Source organism: Silurus aristotelis (genome assembly GCF_946808225.1).
Source record: "Silurus aristotelis genome assembly, chromosome: 18".
NCBI lineage: Eukaryota > Metazoa > Chordata > Actinopteri > Siluriformes > Siluridae > Silurus > Silurus aristotelis.
In genome coordinates this window covers 9,469,081-9,491,623 of record NC_139591.1, presented here as the reverse complement: position 1 = coordinate 9,491,623, position 22,543 = coordinate 9,469,081, and the positions used below count along the sequence as shown (strand labels likewise).

Sequence of the window (22,543 nt, the reverse complement as noted above, 5' to 3'; positions counted from 1 at the left end):
TGACAGCCTCAAAATGCCAAAAAGAGACAAAGCACATACTATAATATACACCAACATACACACAGAAATGGTCACTGCTGATTCTCTTCCCAAAATTGCTTCAGTAAAACAATGATCCCACAAACAAAACAAAGCTGCATGATATTAAATCCTTTAAACCACCTCCCTGTTTCTAATGATTGTTTTCAGTCTTAAACCTACTGCGTTTTGTAAACTAAACTATTGTCATATTTGGTCACATGGTAAAAGCTACACCAGAACCTTCAATAACAATTCAACTGCTGCTGTTACTGGGACAAGTAAAAATCTTAGGATTTGAATGCATAACAGCATAACAAATTAACATATATACTAATCGCCCACTTTTTTACAAATACCTGTAAGCGCATGCATTTATCTAATCAGCCATTATGTTGTAGCAGCACAACAATATATCATCATTCATATATAGCTAATGTTCACATCCAACATCAGAATGTAGAAAAAGTGTCATATCTGTGACTTTCATGGTGGATGGATGCTGGTCCCGGAATGGGTAGTTTGAATATTTCTGAAACTGCTAATTTCCTGTGAATCTAGAGACTGTTCTTTGTGAAAAAACCCTGGAGATCAGCAGCTGAAATGGAGTGAAATAGTCAAATCAGCCTTTTAGATACTAAAAGATTGTACAGCATCCCCATTTGGTAACTCTTAAAACATCACTCATTGAAGGTGTTGTGTTGTCGTTCATATTCATGATATGTGCCAATAATTAAATACGTGGCTGTATTATATTACAGAGAGATAATTAAAAAGGACTACTATTTCCAAGCATGCTTTGTGTTTGGTGAAAACAGTGACTGGAATGAACTTGGTGTTAGTTTACCATTGTCATTTAGCATGACTGTCTAACCTTCCTGTAAGCATGTCCTCTCTGTGCAAGTTTCTCTCATAAATACTTAATGCTATCTTAGCAGCCAAATCCAAAGCATCTCAGGTTACTCTTGGATTTTTGAAAAAACACATCATGCTTCTTATATATGCTTGCAGTTATAAACAATGGCCCAACACAGGATCAGATTTTGAGCAAGAAAAAAGGCAGAAGTAAAAGATGCCCTCCCCAAATTCCCACTGAAATAGCACATGTAAAGCCATGACCTCTCAATGTCAGTGGAAATGCATTATTATATTTAATTTTAAAAGACTGGACACCTAATAAATGTAACACTATTTAAATGCTTTCCACTAAACTAATTTGTCTAATTATAAAGATATATAGATAAACATCCATTTTACCACTGACATTGCACAAAAAGCAAATGTTTATAGACCATACACCAAGTCGAATATGAAACCAAGCTTGAAAATACCAGTTTGCCTTTTGTGTCCTTCCTGTTTGTGCCTAAATGTGAAAAAATCCCCTGGACAGAATTATTCCAACAACATGAACAAGGTGGTCAATGTCTGCAGTGAGTCAGTGACCTTTACTGAATTTATTCAGTAGTAATTTATTAGCCTGAAATCCTATTTCAGGTGAAACATGACACATTAGAGGCATGCAAATTGTCCATGTACTTACCTGTATACCTGGCTGCTCCCAGAACAATGGTATAGACCCACGGATTTGAATGAAAGAAGAGACTTTATCATCTAGGAAAATAACCTGCAGGTAGAACAAACAATTTACACATAATTACAAATTAAATTGTCTGTGTTTTTTTTTTTTGTTGAGATACAGGTATGTTCCTTTTGTTTATATGCAACAAACTAGGTAATTTGACAGTATGAAGATTTACTTTGATCAGCAAATATATAAATGTACAGATATTAAACTTTATTTTCATTGAAAAACTTTAGCATTAATAACAGCCTCATACACTCGTGTCATCCGGACAGTTAGTTCCTCAAACATTCAGCTGAAATACTTTGTCATGTCTCTTGTCAAACTTGCTGTTTTCTTTGCTAGTTAGACATTAAGATAATAAATAACCCTCTAACCTACTGTTTGCTCTCTAAAGAACACTTACAGAGCTTGGACATATGCTTCAGGTCATTGTCTTGTTGTATGCAATAGTTGGTTCTAATTAGCTGCAGTCCAGATTAAACTGCATAGTGCTAAAGTATTAAAAAGTAACCACGTTGTTTACCAGGAAGTCTCCAACCTTCCCTGCTCCAAAACAACCCCAAACCATTTAGCTTCCACCTCTATGTTTGACTGTGGATGTGAGGCAGTCTGATAACCTCTTTTCTTTTGTTCTCCATCTTACATAAGCTTTTTGGTTATGTCAGATTGTTACTCCGCTTCAACTTTCTTAGTCATCAATTGTCCAATTCTTATGTGTTTTTGCCCTTTATCTAGTTTGCTTCATATAAACTAAAGAAAAATGTTTGTCTCAAAAAACAAGATGTGTGTCCAAACATTTTGACAGGAACTGTAAAAACATATGTTAACTTATACTTAATAAATAAAGTGTAATACCCACGACAAAATCAAAATAGCCCACCTGTTCGGTCTCCACAAAGTTGGCCACCTGGCCATCATCGTTAGTGCCACGCACATTGAAACGTGTGCCTGCCCTCTCAGAGCTGAGGCGAGAGATGACACAGGCTTTTGCTTGCTTGTGGCCAGCGTAGATGGTGCGGATCTCCACTCCACCACACATCAGCCTCAAGAGCCAGTCATCACAGTTCACACCATAATGCTTTAGGTGCAGATGCAAGGATTGATTCCTAATTCAGTCGAACAAAATACATAATTAGTTACATGAAATAAATAATAAAAATAAAAATTGTATTACCCTCGAAAAGTACCAAAATGACAATGCCTATTCTTTTTTTTTTTTTGCTGTTTATTGAGACATTTGGTTTTGAGATCAAAATATGATAATATACATATTGACATACAGGTGTGTTAAACTTGTAAAAGAGGTGTATAACAGAAACTTTGGTGGCAAACACTGCAATTTATTTTAGGTAAACAGAATTTTAAAGTATATTAAACTAAAATACTATTTACTATTTGGTTTAATATCGTTTGCTAACTTCATCAAGTAAGCATCCAATTGCTATCAACAAACTGTTGAATTCTCCCTTCAGTCATCAGTGGGTAAAATGCCTCATTATGAAGTTCCTCCAAATTAAATTTCTTTGTAAATTTGTAGATGCAACATTTCTGTAGATATTTGAATTTATTCTGTTGGTAATATAATGAGGTACATCATCAATAATCATTAGTATTTCATTTTCGAAAGCACCATGGGATCCCAAGCCATGACACTTCATCCACTGTGAATAATCCATGTCCTCTTGTGCTTAAGATCATAAGCAGTTCCTTTCATTCTTCACACTTTGGTTAGTCTTTTTTTTCCCAGAACTTTTAAGGCAAATTCCAAACTGGACTTCTGATTCTTACTGTGGATGAGTGGTGAGTATCTTATGGTATGGCCACTATTTTTATGTTCTCATGTCTGGTTACACACCAGTGGTTTCATCTTTTTCAAAATTTTCCAAATTGCTCTATTGGCTATGCTCAATGCATGTCTAATGGTTCCATGGATGGATTTTTCCTCTTTTCTCGTCATTAAAATGGCTTGCTTTTCTCGAGTGGACAGCTCTCAAGTTTTCAAAGGTAAAACCCAGGAATCAAACCAAGAATAGACACCTGTCAGTCCAATGTTCCAATATTTAAAAAAATGTATGGGTTCAAAACAAAGGTTCATCTCATGTTCATTTTGTAATCACAAACTCAAATGATATTGCAAAACAAAGAAAAAATAATTGGCCATGTTGCTACAATACATTAAAAGAAGTCAGTATAAAGATTCCCTTTAATGTAAGACAAACAAACCAACCAACCAACCAACTAATGCAACAAAACAAAGATTCAAGGTTTTAGAGCTATTTGCATGATGGAAGCGTTCAAAAAATCATTAAGATAAAGAACAGACTGTGTTTGTGTTTGGCCTGTAAGTCAGGAAGTGAAGAACTGATGACAGCAAGTTAACTTTAGGATAGTTTAAAAAAAGGAAACAAATTTAAGAGAACTGTGTTCAGGCAGTGCTTTCTGCAGACAAGCTGTGGCAAGAACAAGAAAATAGCAATGAAGAATTTCTAAATGTCTAGTTCTGAGTTTCACTTGTGTTAAAAGATTTAGGCTCTGACACATTCAAAAGAGTCACTGAACCTTATCTGCTAAGGTGGGGTGAAAAATGTTGTCAAAGTAATCTAACAGAACATGCAAATACAAACCACACCCAGGAAACCATTTACTTAATGTCTACACATTCTCTGTACTATTCAGGCCAATGCACATGGGCTATTTTTACCACCGTCGTTTAGAAAACAACTAAACCTTCAAGCAAAGTTCATGATTTTATATCTCCAGTTCATGAAACCGCTGAACATACCAGAAGAAACGATTGTCTGAAGTGTCTTCTCGGATCCTGCGGTGTGCGTTCAGACTCAGGTCGATACTCACTCCAGTGGACGACCAGGCGAAATAAAAGTTGCCAGAGTTTAGCACCTTTCGCACTTCTGCAATCCTGTCCTCATCAGAAGGATCATTCTTCAGGGAGATGAAATCTGTGGCAGTGACCCTGAACACTTCTGAATCCTGCACTTTTCCCACTGAACTGCACCCGGTCACTAACACCAAACTATGCAGCATGGAGTCTCCTAATTGTATGTATAAAAATAAGAAAAAAAAACAGTTTTGTTGCCAGTCAACATAAAAAAAAATAGGCACTGAAAAATGCCCGGATCAAATATCACTGGATTATAATTAATCACACACAATGGCCTCTTAGTTTTTGTCAGTAATATCCTTAAAAGAAATCCCTAAAAGCATAATGATTTTAATAATTAAAACAGGAAAGCAAATATCTTTATAAAAACTGAATACTTTCTGTAGTGCTTTTAGTTTTTCTGGTCCAGTTAATCCAGAAGACTGTCCTCACTCACCAAGGTTAAGCCGAAGAACTCCAAGAATGCCATAAGCATCCAGCATCTTGGTGTAAGTGTTCTTCACAGATTCTTTCTCTGCAGCCGCTAAAAATTTTAATGAACAGCAATAGGGAAGTAGAAGCTCAGTGGTTAAGATGTTTGACTTTGGACCAGAAGGTTGTGAGTTTAAATCCCAACACCTCAGCTCAGTGTATAAAACTGAGAAAAGTGCGAATTGCTCTGGATAAAAGCATCAGCCAAATGATAACAGATGGCAACATAGAATTTTACAGTCTTTAGTGAATAACACAACCTACATTTTAAATCCTGTGTAAGTGTCAAAATTACTCATTTTGGAATATATTTTCAATGCATCTTTTTTTGTAATAAAAGAATTAGATCATGGTAAATCAAACTGTGTCTCCACACTCGGCATGCAGAGTTTGTGGTGATGAAACATTCGCTTACACAGAACAGCCACAGCTCCAGACTCAAACATCAAGCATTCGTCACGATTCCTGGTTTCTACAATTACGCTGTAAGGTGGCGGGTCCAGTTTGTGATAAACGCGATATCCTTTACTGAACGCCATGGCTGATGGTTGACACAACTGGATTCAAACCTGTTAATCAGAAACAGTGACATCTGAGAAGGAATGTATGAGATCTTATCTGAATGATGGCTGACATTTTTTTTCTCTTTAAAAACAGACAGACATTCTTAAAATGTACTTTATACAAAAAACAATAAAAACATCATTAATCCGAATATTATTATATATTAATATATGGGGGAGTGGTGGCTCCAGCGGTTAAGGCGCTGGGCTGCCGATCGGAAGGTCTGGGGTTCAAGCCCCGGTATCGCCAGGCTGCCACTCTTGGGCCCTTGAGCAAGGCCCTTAACCCTCTATGCTCCGGGGGTCCCTTACGAGGGAAATATCAAGGTCCGTGACGTCGGCGAGACGTGGGGCCGCCTTCCCGTGGGCTCACCACCTGCAGGAGGGACCGTAAGGGACGGTGCTGTGAGGATTGGGCAGCAGTCGAAGGCGGGGGCCTGCTTAGACTGCTGCCCCCGCGACCCGAATTACGGATAAGCGGGAGAAAATGAATGAATGAATGAATAATCCGAATATTTTCACATATGAGATTTAGCATGACTGATACAGACGAATATATCCCAGCCAAGCCCACACAGAGATAAATACCCAATAGGTTGTCATTACCCTGTGACAATAATTTTTACACTTTCTCTAATGGGAAACAAGTATTCTGTTCTTCATTACTTCTGTTTCTACTAAATAACCAGCTAAATAACAATTGTATGGTCCTCACCCATTTCTATAAATAAATATATAGGCAGTTTATCCTACAAAATGTAAACCAATATTCAGAAGCCAGAATCATTGAGAATAAATAATACCTTGTTAATATGTTAATGTCATCTGTTACCAGAAATGATGACAACCTCAATAGAAGCAGACCTTCTGGCAGTTTGGTGTTCTAGAGCACTCGAGCACTCGAGCACTTTCTGCACCATGCCAAGAAGAAAGGACATCAGGCATGACCTCAGAGAAGCAATTGTTGCTGCTCATCAGCATGTGAAGGGTTACACACTGAAATTCACCATTTTACAGTGAGAATGGTTCTTTACAAGGAGACAGTCCTTTAGAAAGCTGCCAGTCTTTACAGGAGTGGGTGACCCAGCAAAATCAATCCAAAGGTCAGACTGTAGAATGCTCAGAGATATAAAGAAGTCCTCAAAAGCTACATCATTTGACTTACAGGCCTCTAAAACCCATTCAATTCAATCATATGCCCATTATTAATCAGAAAAGGACTGCAGAATTAAGGCTTTCATGATAAGGTGTCTAAAATAAAGCATCTCCAAAAAGCATCGCCAAAAAGAATAAGGCAGCATGATTAGGTTTGGAAAATTGTACTTAAACAAACCACAACGGTCCTAAATCAATGTCTATGTCCATAATACCAAGGTGGAAATGTTTGGTCATCAAACATTGCCTAATGCTTTTCCTACCAACTGTCAAGCATGGTACTGAAGGATGATTATTTGGGCTTGCCTTGCAGTCACAGGACCTGGCAAACTTATAGTCATTAAGAAAATAAAGATAAGAAAAAAGCTATAATAATAAAGCTAATAATAAAAAAAATAATAAAAGCTGCAAAATTCAGATAATAAAGAGCTCCATCTTTGGCCACAATATTCTTGAGACTTTAAGCCATTTTTCCAGCAACTTAATCTTGCCTGCAATTGTGTTACACAACATGACAATCATCCTAAGCACAAGGCTAAATGGAATGGCCAGTTAAAATCCAGACCTCAATCCCATTGAAAAAGGGGTGAAATGAGCTGTGCTTTTATGGTCCTCATACAACAAACTGAAGCAATGTTGGAAAGAAGAGCAGGCCATAATTTCTCCAAAACAATGTGCGAGACAGATAATTTCCTACTGAAAACTGCTAAAGGTGGCTTTGCATGCTACAGAATAAAAGGATGTGACTGAATATTATCTAAATATTAGATAAGTTTTTGGACAAAATGAGTACAAAATTAAATCTGTTATCTTGTTTTTGCCTATTTAAGTTATGAGAACCAAACAATGTTTATTTAGGTCTTAATTAGTTAAAAAAGAGCGTCGAAAAAGGGTGTATTATAAAATACATACTGCTAACAGTAGATATCTATTATTTATATCTATATCGATTTGCCCACACAGAATCTATTTGCACACCTTAAATTGCACATTTTTCTTGGTCCATTGGTCTTTTTGATATCAATCATATTGATAATGCACATATTCATAAATGTCTTGTGATTTTAATTATACCCTGTTCATACTTCCACTGATCTACAGATGTGTACCAGACTGCATTGATCCTTAGAGTTGCAGTGTATGCTCATCTTTTGTATCTTTAATATATAAACGTACATAGAAATGTGCATATAGCACGTTTAATAAAATAAATGTAATGTACATAATTCAATCACAATTACCTTTTAAAGTAAAGCTTTAAATGTACATTATGTAACAATGCACATTTCTTCCTACTGATCTAATTTCTTCCTGAGAAAGACTAAGATCCCTTTACGTTTGTTGTACTAAACAGAATAAAGTTACTGAGCAACTCAAAAACCATGAGGATGAATTTGGACTGTAATTACTATACACAGCCTTCTACAGTGACTTAAGTCTGCAATGTGCATGAACAGTTCTACATTTAAGGCCCCATCACTGATTAAATGATGAAACTATTATGAATACACATTCTGTGCCACCCAGATGAGGAAGGTTCCTCTTTAAATCTGGTTCTTCTCAAGGTTTCTTCCTCATATTTGCCTCTGTTCTCACTGTTTTGCTCATTAGGGATATACCTATGAGGGGGTTATTGTCCTGATCTAAGATCAGTACAGGGATTAGGACCTGGTCTAAGCCTGGTCTCTGTACTGGGCCTGATGTTCACTGTAGCTCGACACACACAGATCCAGCAGGTGAACAAACACAATCAAAGAGCTGTCATCTCAAGCATCCTCATAGCAGGGAATTTTCCTTAGGATCCATTGATCAGTCTTTCATCAGATCTAAAACTAGATGAGCTTTCATGAATCGTGTCAGAACGCAAACAGGGTTTATTTGATCACGTCAAGTAAAAATACCGCTATTAATATTCAGTGGCTTGTGTGCGTGTGGATTTACAGCACGATCAATGATTACACCTTGAATTTATTTGTATACGATTCAGAAATATCATAAATGCTGCTGCTGCAATCTGATAAATAATCACATTTCAGGGTTGGAAACGGTCAAGCCGGTGAAATCATGATAAAGCAGTCTGTATTAGCGGTGCAGCAGGAAGCTAGCATGTCAATATTCTAACCTTACTAATAGATAACTAACCTACTAGATAAATAAACTGAACACAGCGGTTTAGGAAGTAAGATTATTTTAGTATACGCAGGTTTTGGACATATTAACTGTGAGTGAGGTCTTTGATATTCATTTTAATAGGCTTCTATCCGTATGATTTTTTCCAGTTGTTTGTAAATAGGGCAGAAAGCTTAGCTCGATTTGCTAGCTTATATTCTCTTCCGGTTAGACGACCACTGATCGAATGATCAGTGTGGTAAGGTTATCTAATGCTGCTGCAAAAAAGAGCTAATATTATCGAGAAATCCATCAGCAGTGTGGGATTTCTGAGAGTCAGGCCAATCTCTCCCTGAAAACGCACTACTGAACCTCTTCTGCACGATCCATTCACCCTACACCAACACATTAAGCTTTTTCCCCCAACATGTCAGCCCCGATCCTCCCCACCAACAGCGTTTAGAACACATTCACGACTCACGACATTCAGATTTAGTGCAAACATGAAATATATAACGATCAGCTTCTCTACCTGCCAATGTTGTGCCACCACCCGCTCCGAAGTCGTGTCCGGTTAGTGACAACTAATGAATCGGCTCATTGAATCGACTCTTTTAGGTAAAACGATAAGAGTCGACTCGCAAAGATGAACCGCCCGGGTTTATTTAATAGACAATGCTGTCATTCTAGGGTAAAGGCTTCTATTGAAACCTTTTTTCAACATCTAAACCGTGTGTAAGAGTGACAGAAAGAGTTCACTGTGTATTAGCGTGTGTGTTCTACAAGTTTACAGAGAAGTATATTAGACAAAGTGATTATTACCTTAAATGGCTGTGAATAATTCTTAATAAATCGATATTTTATTCACTAGAAGGTAGAGTAAGATTTTATTTAAAAAAATAAATAAAATAAAATATGGACCTTTTTAATTATTTTTTTTGCCTGAAAAGTCGACTGTTGTTTGAGATTAGACACAGCAAAGAGCCAGATTTCCCGGCCCCGGTGGTTGGACGGTTGGACTATTTGACTACAGAAACTCCTCCCTCCAAAAAAACCCCGCGTGTTTTGTGACATCATTTCCGCCCACAGCATCCTAATGATCATACTGTAGTGTGGGATACAATATACTGTATTTGGTGTGCGGGCAGCTCTTATAATAATCATCGATACAAGGATCCAGTAGTTTCACTTTTTTAAAAAATGTATAGAATAGCGACCGGATCAGCAAAAAATAGAGATAAAAATACAAACATTAAAAAACAAACATTATGTAAAACGAATGGCATGCATTTAATCAGGACAAATATAATTTTAACAAGCGCAATCAGGGTTTTTTTTTATTATTTGTAAAAAAATAATTAAAAAAAAAAAAAATATTAATTTACTATTGCTGTGTAAAAGACCAAGAGATGTTGAGTACCTCCATTCCAGTGCCATTGGGGGGCAGCAACTGCTTTACCTATCATAGATACATAAATACAGTACTGGTAAATAATAATAATAATAATAATAATAATAATAATAATAATAATAATGATAATAATAATAATAATAATAATAATAATAATAATAATAATAAAATACAGGTCTCGTTTCACACACTGACTTTGTCCTAACTGTGACAGATTGACTGACAGGTGGCCCTGCTCCACGAGGGCTGACTGACAATGGGATTAAAAAAAAAAAAAAAAAAATCCTGTTTACAATAACTATACCAATTGATAAAAACTACAATCCAAATACAATATAATAGCAAATTTTAAGCATAAAATATAGTTGATGGTTATTATGCTAAATTATCATTTTAATATTAGGTAGTAATTAGATTAAATTATTTACTTAATGTTGCTACATATTGCATTAATTTGTCTCCACTACACTTCTATAGTTTTTGAAGCTCACAAAGTTAGATAGTAATATATTGGTTATTGATACAAGAATAGGTTGAGCAGAGGAGACAAGAAGCGCTTCTCCCCGCCCATGAATATGATTGGCTCAGGATAATTGTCCAATGAGATTCCAGGATGTACCGAAAACAGGAACAGTTTAGTATCAGCCAACACACAAGACTGTCAATTCGTAACCAACAGCAGTATGGTTTATGGTTTATGACAGAGTCGTAATCTTTGTCTGTGTCTACTTTATCAGACGGAGGTAAACTTTTTACTAGTGTGATTGAAATAGAGTTGGTAGTAATATGTATCTGACGATTAAGTTGAACCACTTAATAATACACCATTTCAGGATTTGAGTGTTAACTCAAATGACATTTTGGTTTCGGACGGAGCTTAATGTAATGTGCATGGGATGTGTTGCCTCTTTTTCAGTTCCAGGGTCTGTCGGGATGAAGGGCTTGTATTTGGTGGAGCCGGTGGTGGCTGTGTACGCGTTTGCCATTTTTATGGTGTATCCTCTGGTGCAGCAGTATGTGTACCGCCGTCTGTGGCAGCAGATCACCAACACGTCCTACCCGGTAATGGACACTTCATCCCAGTGCGACACGAACCACTCCAGCAACCTCTCCAGCCAGTATGAAGTAAGTCTTCAGTCTTGCAAATGATTGTTCCTGTATGTGTTTGCAAGCTTTTGCATTTGTTAACAAGTTTAATCTTCCCTAAAACTAATGCACACATGTTTAGGTTAAAATATATTCAATGTGCTTTGTGATTCAGATGGCAATGTATTGGTTGATGTGGTAATCCTGGTTTTCCTGGAGAATTGTGCTGCACTGACATCAGGATGTTGCAAATGCAGCTGGTGTTTAATCAGAGGAAAAAAATACAAGTCGGTCAGCTGTTGGGTCCCAAAAATAAAACAGCAAGAGCCCCTTTCCTCCATTTTCTAGTAATCCTTAATGTCACAATTTACCCGAAATCCAGTTTAAAATCAAATACAAGATAAAAACATGATTGTTTTGATAGTGGTTCTGTTGCGAAAGAGGAGGATTTTTAACCATATTCGTTTAAACAGAGCATAGACTTCCAGTTCAGTGATATGCTGAATCACTCTCTTTAGGTATGACTGTAACTGAAGGTAAAAAAAAAGGAGAAGTGTTTAAACTAAATAGTCAACTTTATGTTTAATTTCAAAATGAATCCTGAACAGCAGAAAAAGTTCACTAATTAAATATAAGTTCGTTCAAGGGGGATTTTTCTTTAAAAGGTCCTCTGTACTGACGACGAGAAGGACATTTGTTATATTTGTTTTATATATATATATATATATATATATATATATATATATACACACACACACACACACACACACACACACACACACACGTTGTTATTATTATAATGTCAAAATATGACCTCTTTTAGTAACTTCTGCATTCTGCTTCCTCTTTTCTCTTTCTGTTTTTCTTCATGTACCATGACTAACACCAAAATGGTTAGCATTGCTTTCTGCCTCATGTGTTTACCCTCTAGGTTGATTTACATAGTTAGATTTTTGTAATTCTACAGTCATTATTTTTCAGCTGTACTTTTTGTATTTTCCCAGGAAGTGCAAAAAGCGGCATCGCTGTTCTCCATGTACTCAGAACTTTTCTCCATGATCCCCAGTCTCCCTATGACCCTTGTCCTTGTGGCTTATAGTGACCAGCGTGGACGTAAAATCACCATCATTCTTCCTCTCATAGGCTCTTTGGTCTACTGCTTGTGCCTTCTAGCAGTGTCCATCTTTGAGCTTAACCTCTACCTGCTAATCGCAGCATCCATATTCAGCTCCCTCTTTGGTGGCATTGGCACTATCCTGGGTGGTTGTTTCTCCTACGTGGCTGACTTGTGTGAGGATGGAAAGCAGAAGATGCTACGGATGGCCGGACTGGACATGATGCTCGGGCTTCTCTCCGGCGTTGCCGTGATCTCCACCGGCTATTTTTTGCATGCAACAGGATTTAACTGGCCCTTTTTCACTGCTGCCATATTCCATGTGCTCAATCTGGTTTATGCAGTGTTTATTCTGGAGGAGAGCAGAGTGATTGACACCACGAACTGTGCTGAAAACGACCCTCATATTTTGCAGAAGCTAACTCTTGGGATCTACCAACTCTTTGCCCGGGGAAGCAGGAGCAGGAACTGCCTGCTTATACTCTTGATAACCATTTTCTGCTCATTCAGTTTTGTTTACTTTGGAGGCCTGAGTTTGGTCACGCTTTACGAGCTAAATGAACCATTGTGCTGGAATGAAATCCTCATTGGCTATGGCTCGGCTCTGTCCACGGCTGTGTTTGCTGTCAGCTTCGTTGGGGTGTATGTGTTATCATGCTGCCTCTCTTCCCCAAACATCATCTTCATTGGGATGTTGTCCGTTTTCATTGGCTTAGTGATGATGGCTTTCATCAAAACCACACTTCTGATGTTTCTTGGTAAATTTCACCACAGTTTCTACTTATGACTACACATATTCAAACAGAGCGAAATGAAAAAAAGACTTTTTTTTGTATATTTATTACTTTGACAGACATATTTTACATAAACAAGTAAGAATACAATGTCAATTGTATTCCATTTTAATTGTAGATGTACTCAGAGGAATTGGTCTGATATTACAGGAATTAACCCTTAAAGACATGCTCTTATTGAAAAAGAAATTAATAATAAACTTTGTCTCGAAACAATAAATCAGGAAACATTTGTAGGAGGCAGGCTGCATCACACCATTACTGATTATTTCCGCATTATAACAGCATGCACTGTGAAGCAGTGTTTGATCTTTGATTCCTTACTTACAGTATTGAGTTTAACACACAACAACACATCAACACATATTGAGGCGCTCCAAACACAAAGTGACTTCAATGATTTATTTATTTATTTATTTTTTACTCAAAATATTACCTTTCTTTAAAGAAGCATTATTAGCATATATCTAATTCAAACTATTTTTCAGGGAGGACCACATAATTGTTCTTTTCTTTTAATGATTGGTGGGGTGGGGGGTGGGGAGTTCGCTCTGTAATAGAAAATTACATAGGCCGGAGGGATTACCACTATTATTGCGGAGATTTTATTATGATTTTATTTGCCCTAATGCTAGATTATTTTTATTATTTTGTTATGCACCATACAGACAAATAAGAATTATATATATATATATATATATATATATATATATATATATATATATATATATATATATATATATATATATATATACACACACACACACACACAGTATTTAACAAAACAAGAATAAATTGTCCCCGTTTGGTCATTTTGTTTTTTAAATGTTATGTTAAATGTACCATTCTGTTGGTTAGTGAGTAAATCTAACAAATAATTATGCTTCGTTAATAACTAAGGGAAATTTTAGTTTGAAAGCTAATCTTTAATATCAAATACATACATGATATGAGTAAAAAGTATTTAAAATTGAAATGTCAAAATATGTCCCTTCAGAGGGCCGTTCCAAATGGGCTATTGTTTGGCGGACCCCTGATCTAAGTGAACGTTCAAGCCATAAACATCTGCTGTTGATAGAAATGATGCCAGGAAGACATGATAGTTTGAAGCAAAACAGGCCATTTTTACATTGTTCATGTTTACTCCTTTATCTTTGCTTAAACCAGAAATCCTCTCACATGGCATAAGCAGCTAGACTGAAATGCTGATCAGCAATAAATGACTGTATTTTAACCTCGCCTTGATTTAGCTCTATATGTTATCTATCAAGGACTCAAATATTGTTTCTCTTTAATGTTCTAAAATTTCATGTTGTTTTCAGTCAGCATTGTACATGCATGTTATAGTTATTCTTGAAACAGCTATTATTGCATTACAGCTTAGTATGAAACACAAAGTACTTTTAACATGGTCAAAAGTATGTTCTACCGCTCTCTCCTTGGCAAACCCTGTTTTCATGAAGCTTGCTTTGTGCCCAGGGGCATTGTTATGCTGGAGAAGGTTAGCACTACTTAGTTCTAGTGAATCAAAATCTTAATGCTAATGCATAGAAAGACATTTTATATTGGTGTGTGCTTCCAAATTGTGGCAGACATCTGGGGAGGGACTATATAAAAGCGTGATGGTCAGCTGTCTACAAACATTTGCCCATATAGTGCAGTTAAGATAATTATTATTTTTTTTTTTTATCTAAAACTAATGTTTTTTTTTCTTTTCCATTGTTTTAGTTTTAGCTTTATTTTCTTATTGCAATTTGGTGACACTTTTCCAGCCGACTGTAACAAAGGCCAAAGTGTCCAATTACAATACTTTGCTTTCTTCAATACACAATAAAAATAATGATGATAATAATAATAATAATAATAATAATAATAATAATAATAATAATAATTAATAATAAGCTAAAAAAAATTACTATAAACTAACATTTTTTAATTATAATTATTACAATTTTCTTTTCTGTAGTGAGGATTCCCATGCTCCTGGGTATCATGCCATTTCCTGTCATGCGCTCCATAATGTCGAAGATGGTCTCAAAGAGTGAGCAAGGTATGTTTAAACCACTAAACCACTGTTCTGCAACTAAAAACACTTACTCAGCCAAGTTACTGTATCAAGTGCTCTTCTGTCATTCCTGCTTTGTCATATGAACATACACTCAGCCATGCAAAACTCTTATATGTCAGGACATATACCTGTCCTTTAATGATGTAATTATTTAATCTTTCTAATAATATGAGCTTTGAGAGAAATCAGAAGTCAATATTTTTCTGTTTAAATATTTGTTCTCTTTTGCTTGTTCAAGGTGCACTCTTTGCCTGTGTGACTGCCATTGATAACGTAACAACTACCGTGGCAACTGCAGCATTCAACAGCATCTATGCTGCTACAGTGGGCTGGTTCTCTGGCTTTGCCTTCCTCCTGGCTGGTGTCTTGTGCCTTATTCCCATGAGTCTGCTTGGGTAAGAATTTGGGCATATGGTTTTCTATAGAGTTCATACTTGGAATAAACATGTGTCCTGGGTGATGTGATAAAGGGATTATAAGTGTGAATAGGTTCAGATGCATCTTTTTCCAATCAGACAAACAACTTTTAATGGCAGTCTGGTACACACATGGTCATGTAACATTTGTAGTATGTAGTAGTATGCGTCTCTGTGCTTCTCGGACAGGACCAACTAATGAGCTACATAATCATTAAAAATAAAAATAAAAACTACAAAACCATTATGGAAAAAACTCATGATAACTGTTCTTTTAGTGAGCATTCTGTGAGGTCTCTGATAAACATGAACCACTGAGGAAAAGCGTTAAATCAGCCCATACAAATATATATACAATTTGATTAATAGGATATTAATACCTAAAAACAAATAAGCTCCAAAAGATTTTTATTGCTCCTATACCACACCAATTTTTCAAAGACAAAAAAAGTTACATTTATGAAATAAAAATTGGTTTGTGGTAATTTAAGGGTTTAGAAATTTAATATAGAATAGTCATGAGACAAGTTCCCGGTTCTCACTTATATCATGAACAGTTCCCAAATAATTCCCTAAAAGGTCTTTAATTTTCTTTTCTCTCTTGAAATGAATGTAACAAAAATACTGTAGATTTAGGAAACAGGACTTTGCATTTTCCAGTGTCATGTCATGTTAGCAAAAAGCTTAAAAGTGCAAAGTCCTCTGTCCTGATGTTTTTTCCATATCAGAAATTGTAGTAAATGTTAGAAAGTGCTGAAACTGAAGACTACTCTGTATGTTAAACATCTCCCTACTGGGAGCTTTATTGCATGAAAGACTATATGTTTTTCTTTGAAAACAGGTTTTTAAACTATGGCTATGCTTTAGGTTATGGACAATCTGTCATAGTCTTTTTGAATTAGTCATAAAATAATAATCATCATCATTCATCTTCTCCCGCTTATCCGTTTGAAATAATAATAATAGAAGAAATATTTTATATAGGGTAAGTTAAAACCAGCTATATGGAAGCTTTATTTCAGTTTTATGTGTATCACTTTAAACAATAGACATTGTCAACAAGCAGCTTTATAGAAATACAGAATTATTTCAACTGTATGTGTCCATGATAAGTAGTTTAGAAGGCAACAATGGCAAGAAAAATGGTCTTAAAATAACATATAGAAAAAATAATTGAGAGGAACTGGACTCAAGAGGAAACACATTTGCTTCTGGATAGATTCTCTTTTGACTTTTATCTGTGTACTGTAAAGTCGACAGTGTGTGGACAGGATGTTCATTATGATGCTATTGTGACTAGGACACTTGGAATAAGCGCACACAGGACAGTCTTTCTAATAGTAGCAGTTCTTGGATAAAATAATATGTATTAGGGTAAAAAATACATCCCTCAACATTAATGGAATATTTTTGACAATTCTTTTGAAACTTTCTTTACTTTACCAACTACCATTTTCTTTTATACACTGACAAAAATATTCAGTGGTTCAACAAGCATCAAAACAAAACAGATTTTTAGATCTAAAAATCGGTACTAATACAATTAATTTGCCCGAATCAGCCACACAATTGAGATATTACAGTAGGTACTGTAAGTTATAGGTGACATGTAGTACATGAGGTACATGTTCTCACATATTGCTATTAGATCCTTTAAAGCCCATGAGTTTGCTGTTGATTTACCAGATGTCCCTTTTTGGACCATATTTTGCTAGGCACTAATCACTGCACAGTGGAAACACCTGACAAGAGCTGCAGTTTTGGAGATGCTCTGAGCCACTTGTCCAGCCATCACAATTTGACCCTTGACAAAGTCGCTCAGAATCTTATGCTCTTCAATTATTTTTAATAATTAATAAAAAGAATAACATATCATCTTCGGAAAAACTGACTGTTCACTTGCTACCTAATATATCCCACCCCTTGACAGGTGCCGTTTTACTGATAATCAATATTATTCATGTAAACTTGTGCTTATCATAACAACTGTCAGTGTTTTTAATGCTATTGCTAATCAGTTTACAGATAGGGATCCAAATTGAACTTGTCTTTCTGTGTTTAATCAACAAGTGCTCACAAAACTAGGGAAAAAAATGACGTCATGTTTACTTGACCCTACTGGACTGAATCATGTGAAAATCAATACACTCTGACCAAAAAAAAAAAAAGGACCTTGAGCTTGCTTCATGACTGTACACATTATGTTTCCTTTATACTATGTTTAGAGACAAAGCTCAAATTAAATAAAATACATTTAAAATGGGTTTTATGTCTTACACTTAGAAGTCTCTAAGTATAACAATAAATAGAAATATATATATACTGACAAGGTAGTGTCAGGATAGCATTTGCAGAATTTATGGATCTTATATAAAGATATGTACAAGTGGAAATGAGTGCATATAAATTGTGGCAGTAGGCACAATAACATAAATAAGTAAAAGACAATGAAAGGGTTTTATATGTGGAAAGTGGTTATAAACTCCACCTAGTTGGCACTGAATTTTCATTGCTGTTGAACTAGATTTTTTGTGTACAGATTTACTTGATTAAACCCACTGATAGAATTTTTAAGTGTTATTGATTTCCACATTTTTGTCTGCTGTAGGCCTAGCGCTATTGTATTTTGAAGTGTTTTCAAAATGAAATGCTATGTTAAAGGTGACTTCTTTTTGTTTTGCAGTCAGATGTTCAATTGTTAGAGGAGAAAGCATGGTGCTAGTTGATAAAGTTGGATTCTGCTAGGTTTTATGACTGCTGATGTAATTGCATGTTCCTATTGAAGTTCTATGTCTGGTTTGGGGTTTAGGATGTTATCAGTCATTTTGGAGTAATAATGATAAAATAATACATTTCATTTAAATTGATATAATAAATGATTTTCGACAATGTTTTCCTGGATTAGATTTATGTAGTCAGAATTATTTGATGTAATTGATGGCAGTGGTACGCTGATTACATATGAACATGAGATTCTGAACACAGCCATGTTCCTAGTTATTCAATAGTCGGCACACTTATGCAACCAGATTATTGTAAAACAAGGACAATTTCACATTTTCACGTTTATCTTATATTACATTTTTGTTTACATTGTAAAAATCAACCATTTTAACAGGCATGTGATCCACTGATGCTGATTTGCTTGAAATAATTAAGTAAAAAAAGAAGGAGCAGATGTTTGATTAACATGGTTTATTTGTGTAACTTTTTTCCTTTTACATCAAGCAGCTTTTGATTAAAATTGTGTGGGTATTAAATAAATGTAAATTGTTGGCCAGAAGAAAGAATTAGTTGAATGCTACCGACGATTATTTAAAACTACATATTTGTAAAGTTAAATACTTACATACCTAGATTAGTTTCACTAATGTTTCACTTCCCCTTTATTTCAGCATTCTTCGATTCTTTGGGCTGGAAAATACTAGTGAAAGCGAGAGTCTCTTGCCACAAGAGGAAACTCAAGAAACGGACAACACACCTGTGGCCTAGAAAAAGAGAAAGCAGCGCTCTCGCACCACTCTGTCTGAATCTGGGTATATTCAGATCAGTGAGCAGTGTACTTTAAACTACATTTTTACCTTTTGCACTTTATATATTACAAAAACCTTGACTTTAGGAATGTTGCAGTTGTGAAATGTAGCAAATGTAAAAATGCTTAATAAGGGAATTCACACAAACATTCCGAATAAGGGTTCCCCAAATATGCACTGGAAGTGTGCTCCAGGTCATGTTATACTTTACAATGAAGGAAATGTATTTTTAACTATTCTTGCAATTTCTGATTTGGTGGAACATATGTGAAGTTTTTAAAAAGGATTTTTATATGGGCTATTTTTTTCAAATGTTCAATGAGATTTTGTCCAAATGAATATGAAAAAGTATTTTACAGCTGCAGCAATGTATAGAAGAATGAAATGTGTTATAATGTTGGAAATTACCTGATTATTATTAGATTAGATTTTTTAATTATTATTATTTTCTTGGTATTACAGGTATTTTATTATGAAGTGCCTTTTTATAGTTACATTTGCAGGTAGGCAATATCAGAAGTAGGTCAGTCCAATACAGGGTAAAGGGATTGGATGAGGTATTGTTAATATTTTTTTACTGTGGTGATGAGTATTTGTTGATTCAGAAACCTGCCAAAAACCTGTATATTTAGAAACCTGCATGTTTTCAATCATTCTTGCTTTATCAGTGTGTTACTCTATTTTTTCTTCTTTTTTTTTTTGCCACTAAAGGTTTGGCTGTGTTACAGTAGGTCAAAAATAGGCATTATAGCATCCAAATATAGTTTCTATTCCAGCCCAGGAAATAAAATTTGAAAAAATATTATATATCGCAATATTTATTATTAAAACATTCTTGTAGACTTTAAAATTTAAATAAATGAAATGAACATTAAACTAGTCTCTATTTATTCCACTAGGGGGCGAAATAGCAATAAACTCTGAACAATAAACGCAAACTTTGAATCGTATACAATTGTGTAATAGCTAAACAGATAACTTAGACTCTTAACACTTGGATATTTATGCAGTTACAAAAGTGTTTTATTACCAAAATATTTTGCTAGCTATATTGGTTTTTTTTTGCGTTTGTGTAGATTTATGCCATGAAATCCCACTTGAGGGTAAATGCAAGGAATACTAATGTATATATGGACAAAAAAAAAAAACATCATTTTTTAAAGGCCATATTGTTGTCTGGTAAATTGTTTATATATATATATATATATATATATATATATATATATATATATATATATATATATATATATATATATTTATTTTGCTGGACTAAAACTAGTGCTGTTCTTTTTTTAAACATTTTAAGAAACATTTTTAAGAAAAAGAACGCTCACTCAACTGATATGAGGATATTTACTACAATAAAAACAAAATAGAATTTGTAATGTTTTTTGTTGAGATGATACTGACCCTTTGGCTTTATATTACCTGCACTGTACATACAGTTGGGCAATTTGACAAAATGATCATATGACACTTGAAGACATTTCTACAATAACCAATAAGACAACAAATCATTGTTCTAATATTAATACATGTAAAATCATGTATCAGCTTCTGCTTCCAATCAGTGTGCAATTGCTAGTTTAAAGACATTAATTAGCATGATATCGATATCATATGGTCATATTGCTCAGCCCAAAGTGTACACACTTAACTGTGACTGGGTATTACCACTGTTATGTGTTAAATTTTTACACTTGTTTGTAAGTAAGACATTTCCCTATGAACAAAGTCGGATGTTTCTTTTTTCCTTTTAAATAATTAGTGATACCGACTACAATTTTGCTTTATTCAAGACACTTTTCTTGACGGCCACTAGATGTCAGTGTGTGAGTAAACAAGCAGCTCGCGAACCATGCGGCCTAGTACTATATGTTCACCACTGTTCACTAAAAGTCTATTATTGTTTACATTTATTAGGAATTGTCCTCTTTTGGCACACTTTTCTTTCACGTTGGTCAAATATTAAGACTGTTATTAATTTTAATGTTTTTTTGTGATCTGAAAAAAATTGGGGTGTGGGTAAATAAAAACTTTTATTTTTACCGAACTTGCGTTTTGCATTTCACAGCTTCAGCTGCCAGCATCAGTCTAAAAGATTTCCACAAATCCAGGATGAAGAAGGTAATATTTGCTTCTCTGTGGTGCTTAGTCAGAAAAAAAGGACAAATTACAATATTGAAATAAATTATACCTATGACCGACAGAGGAGAATAAAATATTTAGTAAATATGATTTAGTACAAAAAAATTTAAATAAACAATGTGAATCACATTACTATACTATAAAAGTAAAGTATTATGCCAGGACCAGTTATTTTCAAGCTAAAGTGATGCACACGTTTTAGCTGTTTAAAAGCACTGATGGATGGAGTGTGAGGAATGTTATTGGTAATGTGTTCCAGGTCTTTGGGTATCAGAACAAAAGGTTGCTTCACCTTCACCACCACCACCACCATGTACTTTGGCTTAAGACATTTAAACATTCCTGCTGAAACAGACAAAACAACACACAATGATGCCTGATGTAGTGTTCCTAAAAGTTCACAGTAGAATCACATCAATCCAAAATTCATAAAATAAAGTTATCCTTTAAGGAAGAATGCACAGTGTGAAATTAGAGTTAAAAGTAATCAGGATCATTCGGTGTATGAAGATAAGGTCAGTCTTATTATAATAATTTGGTAGAATGTATGATTACAGACTGAATCCAAGTCTTTTGGCCATTTCCAGCCTCCTCTGAGTGGGGTGAGAAAGTTCTGAAGCCGTAATGCATGAATGCATGGAGCCATCTGAGTGTGTGTGTAGTGAACAGGATCTAGACTCAGAGGATAGATTGCTTCTTTGTTTTCCACTTCACAGCTGACTCGGCACCACCGCGCTGCTGGAGACTGCAGTCTTGGCACGCTCTTTCTTTCAAGTGCACTCTCACTCTACCATTCTCATTTACTAGCTAAATCACACATGCTCTGCTTGTGGTATACTCTCTCATCTGCCATATAGGTTTCACACCCACCCACACACACACACACACCAGCCCATGGCATTAATAGCAGGCAGGCACAGAACAGTGGGGCATGTCATTAAACAGGGCACAGCTGTTGGTGAGTGCCCACACATTACACATTAATACTAGTTTATTGAGGTAGGGGGTGGGGGTGCCATGTTTGATGCTCACATTGGGTTTACACAGCTTTGAATCAAAAGAGATGATTCATTCATTAATTGCTTTTCATTTACAACTTTATCTTGGTTCTCTCTCTCTCTCTCTCTCTCTCTCTCTCTCTCTCTCTCTCTCTCTCTCTCTCTCTCTCTCTCT

General features: G+C 35.4%; 2 protein-coding genes across 17 annotated transcripts in view; one reads left to right on the top strand and one right to left on the bottom strand.

Annotated features, from left to right (window-relative positions):
- The window catches only part of synj1 (synaptojanin 1), a 33,943-nt gene extending 24,511 nt beyond the window's left edge, over positions 1 to 9,432 (bottom strand). For 9 of the 15 annotated variants that reach the window (XM_083569011.1, XM_083569021.1, XM_083569019.1 and 6 more), the window contains exons 1-7: positions 9,333 to 9,424; positions 5,389 to 5,542; positions 4,939 to 5,025; positions 4,386 to 4,653; positions 2,484 to 2,709; positions 1,559 to 1,642; positions 1,350 to 1,400 (exon numbers count right to left, since the gene is read on the bottom strand). In XM_083569011.1, coding sequence (XP_083425137.1) covers positions 1,350 to 1,400; positions 1,559 to 1,642; positions 2,484 to 2,709; positions 4,386 to 4,653; positions 4,939 to 5,025; positions 5,389 to 5,512 — 840 coding nt within the window. In that variant the 5' untranslated portion in view covers positions 5,513 to 5,542; positions 9,333 to 9,424. Of the gene's footprint in view, positions 1 to 1,349; positions 1,401 to 1,558; positions 1,643 to 2,483; positions 2,710 to 4,385; positions 4,654 to 4,938; positions 5,026 to 5,388; positions 5,543 to 9,332 lie in introns of all 15 variants that reach the window. The other 6 variants (XM_083569022.1, XM_083569025.1, XM_083569015.1 and 3 more) reach the window with 2 other exon arrangements.
- A 1,403-nt stretch (positions 9,433 to 10,835) lies between these two features.
- LOC310741363 (lysosomal proton-coupled steroid conjugate and bile acid symporter SLC46A3) lies at positions 10,836 to 20,032 on the top strand. 2 transcript variants are annotated; one of them, XM_083569127.1, is made up of 6 exons: positions 10,836 to 10,954; positions 11,134 to 11,336; positions 12,302 to 13,169; positions 15,172 to 15,255; positions 15,512 to 15,668; positions 19,085 to 20,032. In XM_083569127.1, the coding sequence occupies exons 2-6, from the start codon at positions 11,145 to 11,147 to the stop codon at positions 19,179 to 19,181; spliced, it is 1,398 nt and encodes a 465-aa protein (XP_083425253.1). In that variant the 5' UTR covers positions 10,836 to 10,954; positions 11,134 to 11,144; the 3' UTR covers positions 19,182 to 20,032. The 2 variants fall into 2 exon arrangements, with proteins under 2 accessions (XP_083425253.1, XP_083425252.1); XM_083569126.1 differs by having other exon boundaries at positions 11,128 to 11,336.
- Positions 20,033 to 22,543: the final 2,511 nt, after the last annotated feature.